General features: G+C 36.9%; 1 protein-coding gene across 5 annotated transcripts in view; it reads left to right on the top strand.

Annotated features, from left to right (window-relative positions):
- dock1 (dedicator of cytokinesis 1) overlaps positions 1-15,856 on the top strand; it is a 308,112-nt gene that overhangs the window by 20,953 nt on the left and 271,303 nt on the right. For 4 of the 5 annotated variants that reach the window (XM_047376376.1, XM_047376375.1, XM_047376373.1 and 1 more), the window contains exons 1-7: positions 4,127-4,241; positions 9,137-9,220; positions 9,603-9,643; positions 9,760-9,815; positions 11,496-11,592; positions 13,718-13,866; positions 15,070-15,205. In XM_047376376.1, the coding sequence (XP_047232332.1) occupies positions 4,142-4,241; positions 9,137-9,220; positions 9,603-9,643; positions 9,760-9,815; positions 11,496-11,592; positions 13,718-13,866; positions 15,070-15,205 (663 nt within the window). In that variant the 5' untranslated portion in view covers positions 4,127-4,141. Of the gene's footprint in view, positions 1-4,126; positions 4,242-9,136; positions 9,221-9,602; positions 9,644-9,759; positions 9,816-11,495; positions 11,593-13,717; positions 13,867-15,069; positions 15,206-15,856 lie in introns of those variants that run through there. The other variant, XM_047376374.1, reaches the window with a different exon arrangement.

Here is a 15,856-nt window from a genome sequence, read left to right as displayed (position 1 = left end):
GTTTCACTTCTTATTTCTATGTTTTTTCAGGACTCACTATTTTTGTCCTTTTTCCTCAAACATGACAAGTCTCTGAGACTAGCTGTTTACATCCTGGAGGGGTTTGCCTTACCTACATATCCGTATCGTGCTTAATGTGGAGATTGTTATGGAAAATTTTAGTGCCTTGCTTTCTTTTCTACTAGATACTCTGCAGGATCTGATAAAAGTATTCAAACCCTTCTGTGTTATTCTCTTCTGCCTCCAGGGTTAGGACAGATGGTTCTGTTTAGTCTTACAGAGATGGTTTTTCAACCTTCTCCTATTCACTTGTATGCAATAACATGTATGCCACACTGTGTAAGGTTCCATTTCCATTAACAACATGTCTAGGACAACAGGTTTCACCTCGTCTCTCTGGGTCTCATGAGAGTTACCTTGAAACTGTTGTAGCTTATAAGGAGAACCTTTGCTTTCTCTAGGCAGAACGATTTGGCAGCACTAATGAGCGCATCTCCAATGCTGTAAAAAATCCTTCTCTCTTGCAAGATTATAATAAAGCTGATTCTGAGTGACAATCATCGGTCTCTGTCTTGGTAAAAACAAATGTTTTTACAACAAGATCTAATCAGTTTCACTCCCATGAATCTGTATAGATTTGTGAAGTGTCTTATTAATAAGGCCACTTTCCAGTCCTTTCAGGACAACCTAATGTAAATTTTATCTGTAGACCTCCAGGAAGGTTCACTGTTGTTGTTTTAATAGCCAACATTTTCTTTGTACTCCATTGATTTCAGTTAAACACTGTGTGCTACATATGTTGTCATCACAATATTGGCATAAGCAATAATAATATTTAAAAGGCCATTTGGAATCCGTTAATTGTGAGCTAATATATTCCAGTACATTTGCATGCCAAAAAGATTGTCAACCTATTGAATGAATTCTCACTACAGCAGATGCTCAGACCTGACACAGTGCCCCAGATCCTAATGATCAGAGTGTTGGGAGAACAGTTTGAAAAGAGGAAATTGATGAAATTGTGGATTTACCATAACAGATATGTTTCCGTTTTTCTTTTTGTCATTAAGTGATTTTCTTTTGTGCAGCCCTTGCACTCATCACATATGGATGATGATAAAACTCCACTCAGGTCTTGACCAAGAGGATTTTAAGGATGGTCTTGAACAGATGAATAGGAATGGAAAACACTAAGACTGCATGTTTAGTATGAAATTGCCTCTTGGTTGTGACACTTATGTGTCTACCTCCAAAGATGATCTTTTCTTCATGCTGCCTCTGTTCATTCAAACTCATCAATTTAGTTGGCCATGTAGGTCATTGGGATCCTGAAGGAGCAATTAATGATTTATAATCCAGTTAATGCCAGTATTAATAGTGCAGTTCTCAGAATCATAGTTGCAAAACAAAACACAGACACAATCTCTAAATCATAAAGTTACAGGTAACTGTGGTTGTTATTCTGTCCTCTCTGAAAGTTTGGTACAGTTTGGTTAATAGACTGAATTTTAATGAACGGAAGAAGCTTGGTTGCATCCAAATGAAATCCTCTAAGGTGGACCAGTTGTAGTGTCTATGGCTATGTAAGCAGGATTGTAGGGTGATTGAGTGGATTGTTAATTTGGGGTTTTTGAAAAAGCTGCATTCCCACCTGACCTGTTGATGCTGTGACCCTGTGTCCAGAAACTGTAACTGGTGAGACCTTTCTTGAAAATTAAAAGAAAAACATTCAGAGCTCTGGAAGACTGCTCAGCCTGTTGCTGCCTTTTTTCATCTTATGGTGCTCTTCATGATTGTTGGTTTTCATCCTGTTTGATGGTTCTACAACAACTAACCTCTACATACACCAAAGAAAAAGTAAACATTCATATATACACAGCCACAAGTTTTAGTATATTGCCATGTAACTATTTCAACATAGCTGGCATGCTTAAAGTAATACTAGTAAAAGCTTAGTACCAAGTCTGCTAGCTTTATGCTAACACAAATGGGAAAATCAATGAACCGCTAACAATTAGCATATGTGCTGTTATTAGGCTGAAACAAATAATGGACAAGCTTAACATTTAGATAGTCAAAGGCATATATTGCATATTCCCTGATGTTAATTCTAAGACACAACATAGATGCATAGATGCTAGCACTCCATAACTGTGCTCCTTTTGGTTTTGTTCTGCTTTCAAGGGTTACTAGCTACTGATAAAAGTACCCAAGGCTAAAGTCCAGTAAGCTATTCTGAATTCATTGCAGCCCATCCTATGTGTGTTAATGGCAATAATTGCTCATCTGCACAGTGGTATTCTTGGCTCTTCTAAGTTTTTATCTAAAGTTGCATATTGATTATGTTACTATAGTGGCCCAGCCCATCCAGATTTAGAGATGCCTCATTCTCTACTCATGGGTTCTCCTCTCTTAGAATCCATTTTGTCTGGGATTTCCTGGATTGCTTAGAGCCTTTGCCTGCAGGGACCTTAAATACAAACATCGGTTTACTCAAACTCTTTCCAGTGAGCTTTTTTCAGAGCTTTTCCTCCTTCCCACCCTTTCTTTGTCAGCCTACAGTATTATCAGAATGTAATAATATGTTATACTGTGCGTGGATTAGTGCAGGCCATTACTGAGTGCAAAGTGTAGAATTACAATCAGTCCACTATTTAGATGAGGCTGCTTATAATTGTAGGGAGTGCATAGATGTGTGGTGGCTAAGTAGAGAGTTCCCTAATTTGATTCCTCACTTGTTTTCTTTGATGATAATGTTCTGTGAATTTACATGCCCTTATGCGAGAGGTTATGTATGGTAATGAGCCCCCCCACTAAACGATGCTGCTGTTTATCCCGTTTCCAGAAAATAATTTGCATGCCACACTCAAGGGAAAACATGGTCCACTTCCTAACGCTTTTCATTTCTTCCTCTGATGGATTTTCTCCCCTTCACTGCCTCCTAATTGACATCAGTTTACTTGGATATGCAAATATAGGTTTATGAGTAATCAGAGCTGTCATTTAATCCTCACGTGACTGGAATCTCTTTGGTGATTCCAACAAACTGCGCAATCATTGCCTCAGATGTCCTGTGTTTGATGGCCGTCATTTAGGCAGCGTCTTCCCAGGCTTTGTTTGTGTTCATCCAGAGAGGTTATCCCCCAGTTCTCTGAGCTCCCATTTGTTTGGTATTGGAGAGACTCATTGGAAGTAATGTCAGAGGTGTTTTTTCATGCTCTGTTGAAATATGAAGCGTTATGTTTCTGTTAAGGTTGGGTCATCCTTCTCATCAACTGCTATTTGGGTAACATGCAAAATAAGCTGAACTCCAATTCCAATCAAGCACTGATATTTTCAAGCTGCTTTTAATGTATTAACACCCCTTGAACTTCATCACATGTTGTCACGTGGCAGCCACAAAGTTTATTGGGATTTTATGTCACAAAATATCACTAATTGTGAAGTGAGGGGAAAATGATACATGGCTTTCAAATGTTTTTTTCAAATAAAATTCTGAAAGGTGTGGAGTAGATCTGTATTTAGCGCACTGAGTCATTACTTTGGAGAGTATGGTTTTACTGCAATTACAGGTCTGTGTCCTTTAGGGTATGTTTCCACCAGCTTTGCAGATCTAGAAATTATAATATTTACCCATTATTCTTTGCAAAAAAGCCAAAGCTCAATCACAGTGGATGGGACATTGATTCTCAAGTCTTACCAAAAACTCTTTTACATTTAGGTCTTGGCCATTTAAAAACATGAATATGGTTAGATGCAAACCATCCTTTTGTAGCTGTAGTTGTATGTTTAAGGAGTCATTGTCCTGCTGATAGGTGGGCACCTGCTTCACTCTCAGGTCTTTTGCAGCCTCAAACAGGTTTGTTACCAGGATTGTTCTGTATTTAACATAATTCACCTTCCCATCAGCTTTCTGTTGAAGAAAACCATCCCCCCACCATGATGCTTACACTACAGTGTTTCACCACAGAGATGCTATTTTTAGGGTGTGTTCTCTGCCACACAATGTTTTGCATGTAGGCCTTTGTTCACTTGTTTGCTGTGTCCCCTACATGGCTTGTGAAAATCTACAGAGGGGACTCAGCAATTTGGCACTTTGCCATAAAGGCCAGATCTGTAGAATGCACAATAATGTGCTAATATGAGCTATAGATTTCTGGTACCATGGGGCTATTTGGTTGTTTCTTTCATTATTGCTCTTGTTGTTCAGCCTTTAGGTTTTGTTGGACAGCCATGCTTTGGTAAGTCTGCACTGTGCCACACTCTCTGTTTTATAACCTAATCGTGTTTTAAACATTTCCCCAACTTTCTCCCTGACCTCTCTGCTGTGTTTATTGGTCTTCGTGATGCGATTTGTTCAGTGTTCTCCAACAAACCTCAAGGTGTTCACAGAACTGCTGGATGTATGCTGTGATAAAAATACACACAGGTTTGCTCACTTTACTGGTTAAGTGACTATTAAGGTTTTTGGCTGCGCAATACTTTTTTTTTTAGGGATATCAGAGTAAAGAGGGTGGCAGACAAATGCAAACCTGTTTTGTCAAATTTTTATTTGTAAGAACTATTTTGAAAACCATGTTGAATTTTCCTCCTGCTTCACATTTAGGCACTACTTTGTGTTGGTTTATCAAAAACATCTCAATAAAATGCATTGAATTTTATGTTGTAGCATGATAAAATATTTTCAAAAAACCTGAACGGCTATGAATACTTCTGCTAAAAACTGTAGCTTAATTAGATTTACAACTACTGCATAGTGGCTATTCTGCTTTTACTGTTCAACAACGATTTATCCCATTATTCCATATGATTGCCCTGTTGTTTTCTACCTTTCTAGGCACCTTTTGTGTTTTAGCAGGACTAAAATGAATGCTGTTGCTTTTGTTCTGCTGTCAGCCAATAGCTCACATTCTGGTGGGTTCAGTGGGCTTGTTTGATTGTTGCAGGGGATGACAAAATGCACTGTGGACATGCCCGTGAAAATGGACAGCAAAAATAATACAGTGCTGAATTAAACAGGCGACGCATGCAATTTCAAGATCTGTCCGTGCTGCAAAGAAAATAGACTGTCAAATGTCAACATATCTAAAATAAAAGCATTTTCTTTGTTGCATATTACATTCAAAGAAACTTAGAGTGAAAAACGCTTGGATAAATATAAACACAAAATAGATAAAACATAAGGAAGTTTATCTCCTTTGTTTTGTCCATGAGCACCAGGTTATTGTCTCTGTACTTACTCCCTATACATCCATTTGACATTCCCATGAATGAGCCCCAGTCCTCTGGTACCTTTGTAAATCAAATGTGTTTCATAACTTTACATTATTTCTCATAGGAGTCGATCAGCTTGACAGGTGCTGACCAGTGGATGGCTAGTCAGAAGCTCAAAATCTGATCTTTTTCCAATCAGTGAATGCATCATAAAACCCTAACAGGAGCTGCTTCATATTGGGGAAACAACACATTGCTATATTGTTGTTGGATATCGTTATGATGACATCTCCTCACTTCTCCATTTTTTCCCCCATTAAAGTTATGAAACCATTCTCTCTGAACTTTCAGATATTGATAACTAGTATTCTTACCGGGTGTCGACAGCAAAAATCCATTCAATTGACCGAATATATTATTGACGAGCATGACACCTAAGACATTTTGCAACTGCGTTATTGCATATATTGATTTTTGCTATGACGCCTGCGATTTAACGTACCGTGAACCTCTAACACGAAGAAACTGCCGGGTTTGGACACTGTTACTTAGGGAATATGACTCAAACTATTTTCATTACTGGTAAGCTGTAAAATAAAATCAGATGAGGCACAGGTAATGACAGGAAACAGTTTCTCTTTAACTTTTTTGGAGAAAGGTCTGCTCTTTATACAGGCTTCAAGACAGCAAAAGCGTATGATTTTTACCTGATAACAGGAAGGCCAGAAGTATTACAGCAAAGTTGTCTGTTTTATCTTTATAATCTTTCAGCCTCACTGGATTTGGAAATGTTTGTGGCCTTTTTGGAATTTCTGTTTAAGTGAGCCTCTTTTTCTAAACAAACTTTGATTTTAAACCATTTAATTTTTATGTACTCATTTATTTATCTGCTTAGATAGAAAAATTCACAGTATGTTCATAAAAAAATGTTGACAATAAAAATGAGATTTTTTGTTTTTGTTTTCCTCAATCATCCTGCTGGTCAGCGGTCAGTCTAAAAACTGCAGCAGTTTTGTTACCTGTTTTTAAAATGCCTACTTAGTCCTACTGTCCTTTTAGTATTTAAAAGTGACTGGCATCATGTACTGAAACAATCCGCTACAGGAAGGACATGCTTTAATTTCCTGCGTGGAAGCAGAACCTATAAAATGGTTTGAGTCCAACACCAAAGGCAACAAAAGCAGAAATGCTTTGTTCTGCATAGCTGTCAAGCATAAGCACCCTAGAGCTAATGGTAACCAAACAAAAATGGTGCGTCCCCCCTGATGCTTCTAATGAACTGTAATGAGCACTTCAAGTGGCAGGTGTTTCTAGAGGGAAAATGGATAACACACTTGCGGGATAAACCCGCTGAGAAGGCTGCAATGCCTGAAGCTATGGTCTTTTTTTAATTAAGCAGTCATTCACCTCTAGAAACCTCAGTGTGCATTCCCTCAGTAGGATGTTGATGCATGCATTTAGATGCTTATTCTCCTACTTTTCTTCTTACATATTCCTCTTCTGCATTGTCTCTTACAGTGTAAATGCACTCTGTGTGGTTCTAATATCAGATTCAAGAGATAAAAGGAACACATAATTGTGTTCATTTTACCACAAGAACAAAAGCCCTCCTGCTTCTCCTGTTACAGCCTGGATCTCACTTGATGCTTTTGTGCTTTACTCCCTGCTTCTTCCTGCTGCAGTGGAGTTCCTTGAATACAAAAGTCCTAAATATTAACCTTCAGGCTGTGATGGTATTACAGTAGCTTGCTTTGCCATTTCAAGCCACCATTTGTACTTTTTAGTCAACTGTCAAATATGTAGACTGAAATGCCTTAAGTTAAAGTAGAACATGCATTGGCCAAAGCCTAAAAAGTGTTTTAAGTATTTTGTCAACCTGATTTTCGTAAATCACTTGGCTATGGCTCACTGGACACCTTGCTTCTCCAGCTCCGCTGTGCTGACCTGCTAACCCTGGAAATATTATGCTTTAAAGTGGTTGTCACGAACATAGACTACAAACTACTTGGAGCTCAAATGATATTTAATTTAAATTTTAATGCTTGTAACAGAGGTTGCACTAGACTTTTCCGTTGTCGGTCATTTTGACTGATGGTAAAACAAAAATCCGATCATAATCTATTTTTACCCGTCACTTTACTTTTTAAAATGATAATTATTATAATGATAACTGCAGAGGCTTTTGTCATGAGGTTTTGGATTTTTGCTTCGGAGAGACGACTTCTTGTGGCTGTTTTGATGTTGTTCTGGAGGATAAATTTTGATACCATGGAACATTTCTCCAATTGAAGTGATCAGAAGTCGGCAAGACCCTCAGAACGAGGGGTTTCCTGATCTGGCAAGCACTCACTTCAGTGGAAGGAAACAGCTAATTAATTTGCTAACGCGCTACGAAGTGGTGAGGGGTGTGAATTGCAATCTGTCAAAATGACGGCCTGCAGATTTTTCCATCACCATTTAAAGAAACTGGTCAAAAACTGGAAATATTCAGTGACTGTGTTTCCTTAACCCTGTGTGAGCTGATCACACAGGGTTCACATATTGGAATCTGAATAATGTATTACTCATTGAAAACTATATTAATATTATAATATATATATATGTAAATAATTTTTTTTTTGCAGGTTTGCCCCTTTTATTACAACAGTGAAGCTGTCTGTCTCATTGCACCTCGGATCAGACAAAAAATATCCAGTTATATTGTAATTTAAACATTGGTTCCATGTGTGTCATTTATTTAAACAGAATATAATAGAAATATCTTTTATTTTTGCTCAGTGGGGAAAAGGCCTAAATATACTTTAGAGATGAACCAATTTAGCTTTTCCTGGCCGATATTGATTTCAGTGTTTCTTTGAGGTCTGACTTGTTGATTTTGATTTATTTTATTTTTTTCATTCTAAGAACTGTAACACATAAGTTGGAAAATATGTGCCACATGTTCTTCAATGAAAGTAGTAGTTTTGAATCAGACAGACAATGAAGGACTTGTAGGATCCTTCTTAATTATGCATCAAAGCTTATGTCCCTAACCTTTATTAGATTTTCATTAAACAAAAAAAAAAATGGATCACAGTAAATCCTGTTGCTGACAAATGTATAGACTGAAAACAGAGTTTTTAGTTTTAATGTATTTAATAGAAAAAAATCTACAGATTTTTTTGAATTTCACCTCCTGATCACCAATCAAGAGAATGTTGGCTAAATTGGATCTCTGCATTTGTTCATCTCTGATTTGGACTAAAATATGGCGAAAAGAAATACTGAAATATACCTAGGTCAAATAAACAAACAGATATACTCTAAGTCTTTTGTTTATTTTTTTGAAGTCTTTCACCTCGTCTTGTCGAAGAATATGTTGAGGCTAAAAGTGCTAGTGTAAAATAAGCTTTTTATTATGGCTGCACATTGGCTTTTTCTTCTCTTATTATCCATATATGTAAGGACAAGGGCTAAGAAAAAATGTTGCCCAGTGAGATATTAAGTTATTATAATTGTCATTGCATGGCTAGTAATTAACACAATTAATTATTGATACAGTGTTTATAAAGAAGAAAAAAAGTAATTTGTATTTTAATTTGTCTGGGGACAGTGAAGATATTCATGACTGCCTTAAACTGTTTCGTTTACCCCATCTTATTTCAAGTTAAATTGTCTTTGTCATTATTGGTGCTTTGGCATCATCCTTCACTATAGATTTCTCCTCAGTAGTTTGTAGAAGTGTGTTGATATAACAGCTCAAACTGGTGCCAGGCCCAACCATCACACTGTCAGAGAGCGTGGGTAGACATCCTTTAAATGTGTGATAACGTTTACTACACATTGAAAGGGAGCCAAAGGGTGCCAATATCTTTACTGCCTTTTTCCTCTACCTGTAATTTTCCTCTTCTCATATATTGTCCTCTCGTTTTTCTTTCTGAAGCAATCTATAACTACGATGCCCAGAGGGAAGAGGAGCTGTCACTGCAGATCGGAGACACGGTGCACATACTTGAGACATATGAAGGTGAGAACTGTCTCACTAATGCCATGCATGATCAAAGCTGACAAGCTGGAAATGAATATTTAGTACCTTTTCATTCAGTTATCAGACTTTTGTAAATATTTGTAATAAAAGAAATGCAAAAAAGAACCTTGGTGGTCTGGAGGAAAAGCTGTTTAATATCTGTAAAAAGAAACTACACTCTCTTTTACATTTTAACAGACATGTTGGGATATGATTAACCAGGTTTTAAAATTACTTAGCTGCAACCGCAATGAAAACACATTTGTGGGAAAGCATATTTTGCACAAAGTATGTTTGGATAAACTAAGCACACCCCAGAATTCTCTAGTGTAATTTATCCTGCTTTAGTTGATAAAGCAATAATGTATTTGTTTTTCACTAGGCTGGTACAGGGGATACAGGCTGAGGAGAAAATCAAAAAAGGTAATTGGCGGATAAACAAACATTTTCATTCCTCTGTGACATTTTTTTAAATTCTAATGTATATTTCTGCTCGAGTTGTAAAGCAGTGTAAAGGTTTTTGTTTTTTCCTTTTCCAGGGCATATTCCCTGCTTGCTATATACACCTAAAGGAAGCAACAATTGAGGGCAGTGGGTCAGTATCTCAGAATGTGTATAAACTTTATCATCACATGTTGTTACAATGTTGTTCTGTGGTTAATAGTACTGCTATTTAGTTTTGAAAATCACATCTATTGAAACTTACAGTAAAACCCCTTATGCATAAACAATACAGATGCACCGATCAGACCTTCATGTCCGATTTTCCAATCTCAGAAATTAATTGTTGACCTGTTATTGCCAGTGTTGGCCACTTCCAATTTCTCCATAAGAATTATAATACAAGATCCCAAAAATGCATCTAAAATATTTTTACTAGCCTTCTTGCTGTGAGCACTCATTTAATACTTATATTAGAAGCAAAGGCTATGTCAGGCCTCTGTGTTTAATTAATATTGCAAAACAAAGACAAAATATCATAAGAATCTCATTGTATAATGAAAACTTCAAATTGAATGTTGTTTGCTTAACTGTGAGATTTCATAAAGTCTACTAACATTTACATATCCAGTTTGTTCCATAGGTGGAAAGCTCAAATTGATTAAATAGAGTAGCCTTTTTGTACACCATTCTGACATCCTGTTTTCTGCTGAAGTCTCACTCTCTCTCGCTACTTCACAGGCTGAATGAACTGACGACATGTGGCGACATGCCATGAAAAATAGTTTCTTACATTTCTGTGCTTCCTCTGACCTTATTTACACCTTACTCATACCGACAATAGCTAATTGAGTCTTCTTTGCTCAGTAACTGCATCTGTTCTGAAGAGTATTCAGAATAGATGCAACCTATTAGGTTATACTACATTCACCGATTCAAAAAAATACTTGATTTTCTGGTTCCAACCCTCTGGTTACCATTCAGCACCAATCAAGCTGAAAATTAGAAATTTACTTTCATATTCTAATACTAAACCTTGTTTTAGGGGCATTTTCTTAGCAGCAAAGCTCTTATGCTGTGATGTGCTCTTGTTGAGTCAAAAACCTGTAGTTTGTTTTTTGATCTGTGTATCAGAGATCAAGAGTCCTGGGATTATATTGATCATTTTTAGGAACTGTGGACTTTATCAGAAAATGCTCAAATCAGAAAATATTTTAACTGTCACAGGTTAAGATACATTGGAAGTAGTAATAATAAGATTGTTAATTCCTAATCTGCTGTTGAATCAATTGTTATCTGCTGCCAGGTTGTCTAAATTAAAAATAGGTGTAAAAAAGCAGATAATTAATAAAAACTTTTTTTGGGGGGAGGGTGTTGGGTTCGCTGAACATTCTATATTTTGATGTTCCCCTCATTTTTGAAACCTTTAAAGAATCCACATTAAGACACTTGAGTTTTTGTCAACTCATATGACATGGTTTTCTGAACGCTGCTTCACGCTCTGCTGTTGCACGCATTTACAACCAGTGAAAAAGAAAGAGACTCGTCATCATCTGAAGCTGGGAGCTGCATTGGTTTCTGTACTGCTGGCCCTTTGCTGCTTCTCCACTTAGCTGTCTAATTAATTGCATTCAATATTAGTTGAGAATAATTTGTATTCCAACACAGCTTTGACTTACCACCCAAGTTTACATGTTGTATTTTTTAAGGGAATGAGCTCAATCAGTGATGCTTTTGTTTTGTGAACTTGTCCATGCACAACATAAACGTGTGCAGAATAAAGGGCTGCTGGGATACAAAGCTATAGTTTCAGATGCATTCTTTGTTACTGTAGGCAAAAGGAGACGGTCATCCCTACTGAGCTGCCTCTGGTTCAGGAAGTTACCACAACGCTGCGGGAGTGGGCTACAATATGGAGGGACTTGTATGTGGTGAGTCATCCTTCCTTACCAAAAAGATGCACATGCTCACGTTTATGTTACTTGCACAGCATAGAACCGTGAAAAACAGAAAGGACATCCTCTTTTAACTATGGGTCATTTTATATCAGTACATAATCATAAGGGTCTGTGATACCACAGCAGATACCACTGTCGATATTTATTAAACAAAGATGAAGCCAAAAGGAAAAGGTTGTGTGTGAAGAACCAAATATCCCATGTGAATTAAGAGCATGCATAACCACCCCTTAACAGCAACAAATGGTAATAGTTGTTTCCTCTGACTTTACTGGTCTCTCCCATTGTTGTGGAGGAATTTAGAATTTTTATAAAACTGCTTATTTCATTGAGCTTTCAGCACAGCTCTTTGAAAGTCCTACAACAACATTTCTGTCAAGTTGTGGTCTGGACTTTGACTGGGCCATTGAAGCACCTTGGTTCTTTGCTTTGCTGCAAACGAACCCAAATAATCATCCCCCAACCATTGTGCTTGATGCTGGGTATGTTTATGCTAATGTGCTATATTTGGTTTTTAGCAAACATGGAGCTAAGCATAATTGCCATATTCTTTTTTTATAGAGAAAACATTCTCATGGCAATCCTTCCAAACAAATCACACTTGTTTAGTGTTTTTCTAATTGTACAGTGAATGCCTTTATAGTCTAACATGCTCACTGAGGCCTGAAGAGATGTAGCCCTACTATTTTAGTCATTTCTTTAAAGATTACACTGTCTGACCCACTTCAATTTACAATTGTCTTAAATTTGTTCAACTTGAAAACAGCCTTTTCCGCTGTAGAATGAATAACTTCAAATTAGAAAGACTAATCAGAATTTTGTATCTGAATTCTAATTTCTGGTATTTGAACATACAGATATCCATTTTGGCTGATTCCAGTTTCTTACTGGAATCAGAACGGGGATTCAAGGCAAAAATAATTGCTGCGTTGAACTTTTTTCTTACCTTAGTGTTTTGAGTTGACGTTAATTATTTAAATCGGGAGCAGAGGCAGTGTGACCTGTGTCTGTTGTTGTAAAGTAGGGATTTACAATTTCACAGCAAATACAAGATGACAATGGAAGTAACACTTTAAACTGTCTTTAGCATCTTCTATTAGTGATTAGCACAATAAGTGTGGTTAGCATTACAAAAACGGCAGCGTGTATTCAAAAGAATGCCAACATTTCCAAAATCCAGCATATGCATGGACAAATGTTGAAACTCGAGAGGATAAAACAATGCAGCTTTCATTTACTGTGGTTAGCCTTCCTGTTATCTGCTAAAAGTCTTGCCCTCACTTGCTCTTGCATTCGGAATAAGACGTAGAAAACATTGTTTCTATTGAATAGCTTCTTACATCTTTGTGCTTCTTTGACTACATTTAAGCACCACACTGATTGTTAAAAGCATCTAAATTGAGTTTTCTTCTTTGAGTGTTGCTAGTGCAACTTAGTAGCGTGATTAGGGCTGATCAAGCCGATTCTGTTCACTCAGTGCTTTCCTGGGTTTTGTTGTTTAGAAATGGTCCTATAACCCTGCTCACATTGATGGGAAGCAATTGTTATTTCTATAAGGTCTATGCTGCTGTCTCTCCACCATTGTGTGAGGATACAAATGTGTTTTATGTTGGTGGTCACCTGATTGTTTGTTTTTTTCCTTTTCTTCCTAAATCCCATGTAGGCAGCAAAGGTGTACTCTGTTTTTCATACACAGTATTTTCATTTTGGCTATGTTTTTGTTGAAAAATGATGGGAATGTGGAATCTGTTTTGTGTTTTTTGGACATCAAGGTTATATTTAAATTATTTTAGACTATTATGCAAAGTGTAGAATGGATTATATACAAACTGTAGACTTAAATGATGGAGTACTTTCTTTTTCATATAATCATACTTTAAAGACTTCCTCCATTACATAGAGACAGCCGAGGTTTTATTCATAAAACACTTTAAAAAAAAATAATGATCTACCTGCACCAGCGTTTGACGTAAACATATTGCAATACTTTCTTGCAGAGTAGAGACACATACTGACTACCCTGCTGTTAACATTTAGTACCTTCTAGCAGTTATTAGTTTCCTCGTGTCTGACAGCTGTACAATGTTCTGTATGAAAGGGGGACAAGCGCGAGATGTTCAACTGCGTCCGTGACATGATCTATGACCTCATCGAGTGGCGGTCACAGATCCTGTCTGGCACCCTCCCGCAGGATGAGCTCACTGAGCTCAAAAAGAAGGTCACCTCCAAGATAGACTACGGCAACAAGTAAGCATCCATTCATTTTAGCTTCACCCTGTCCTGGATTATATTTCCTAATTCTTATATCTACCTGGAAAATGTACTTTGTTGGAATGTAGGTGTAGCGCATTCAATTTGATTATCATTGAAATGTTTAATTATAAATCAATTTTAAAAAGTGAAACCCATACAATATAAATTCAGTACATGCCTATAAATGATGTATTTCACATTTTTATTTCTGTTAATTTCAATAATTACGGGTTACAGTTAATGAAAATCCAAAATTCAGTTACTCAAAAAATTTAAATATTGCATAAAAGCAGTAAGAGAAAATGTTTCATTGCAGAAGGAACACCTTGGGTGTTCAGAGTTCTGTATGCAATCATATTAATAGGAAGTTCAGTGGAAGGAAACATGGTTGTAGAAAGAAAAACAACAATGATAACCGCAATATTCAGAGGATTGTGAAACTCATTCAAGAGTTTGGAGGGGATTCACAAGGCATAGTAAGTGATTCAGGAGGCTTCATACAGAGATATCCAAGAAATGAACTGCAGTGGTTGTATTACTTCTTTTAGCCAGTGCTAAACCAGAGACAACATTAGCACCTTACCTGGGCAAAAGAGAAAAACAACAAGCTCAGGTATCTCATCTTCTCAGAAGAATGTAAAATATTTTTTGTGGGAAAATCAGTTAAATTTCTGGAACAATTTTGATAATATTCAATTATTGTGATGCAATTGTAAGGAGCCACTGTAGGCCAGCCTCTGCAAACTCCAGGGTTCACCATTATGAATTGACTACTCTCACTGTGTCTGCGGTAAGACAAGAAAATAGTTTGGCAATGAGCTTTCTGAAGCACTATTCTGCTACTGTGATGAAACTTTAAACCACGGTCCTGTAGAGATCTTGCTTTTGTCGCTGCAGAAGCAGATACTGATGTGTTGAAAAAGAAAACCATTAGGTGCATGTTGGCAGCCTGCTGTTGTCTCTGCTGAAGCCCTTCAGAGCAGAAACACTGGAGGGAGAAAAAAAGCCAGATGAGCTTTGAAAGAAAGCAGTGGAGCAAAGGGAATGCTATATGAGGATCAAATGAGGCAACTCACTGGGAGTACACAGTTACTACATGCTGTTATGTTTTTCAGAAAGGCAACCACTAAATTTGCCTTTTGTTATCGCTCATCCTGTCATGTTTTGGTACTTGTTCACCACCTTTTCCTATTCAAGATACTTGGATCTTGATCTGGTGGTCAGAGACAAAGATGGAAACATTCTGGACCCAGAGCTCACCAGTACCGTCAGCCTATTCAGAGAACATGAGGCAGCCTCCAAACAAATTGAGGACCGGATTCAAGAGGAGAAGGTAAGCAAAGGGAGGATCTGGCCTTACTCTTGAATTCAAACCTGTTAAGGTCTTTTTAATCCAGACACTATGTTAGAAGAAATCAGTGCAAGACAAAGCAAAATCAGACAGGCTGAATTAATAATTGAATTAATTAATACACAAAAAAATAAGTACTGCAGTTTCTAGCGTCATATAATGCACATGTAAAATATTTCAGAAAGTCCTTTCTTTGTAACCCCAAGTCAACTCTCAAGTTTCTGCTGACTGGTAATAATATTCCCACATCTGTTGTATGTGGCAAATTCTGCCTCAATCACAAAATTATGTATTCCAGTCATTATTCTTAAGCCTAATCAACCACATGAACATAATATACATAATACTATACATAATATCTGTATATTGATTTTTAGTTTTTTTTTCAGAACATTCAGTTTCACATGTAAAACAGCTGTTAAGAACTGCTGATTGAAAAGGTGTGATATTTCAATCTTAATGTTTAAAAGCTTTGGTGTCAAGTCTAAGCAGTAAACATGTTTCGATGTATGTAACAAACTGCAAAATAAGGAGCAGGCTTCAGTGTATTGAGTAAAAAAGAAAATTTATTTTATTTTTTATTAAAAAAGAAATTTTATTTTATTTTTTGAAATAATATAACAAGACGTTCTT

Source organism: Girardinichthys multiradiatus, chromosome 10 (assembly GCF_021462225.1).
Source record: "Girardinichthys multiradiatus isolate DD_20200921_A chromosome 10, DD_fGirMul_XY1, whole genome shotgun sequence".
NCBI lineage: Eukaryota > Metazoa > Chordata > Actinopteri > Cyprinodontiformes > Goodeidae > Girardinichthys > Girardinichthys multiradiatus.
The sequence above is the reverse complement of the archived record's forward strand: the minus strand, read 5'-3'. Positions and strand labels throughout refer to the sequence as shown.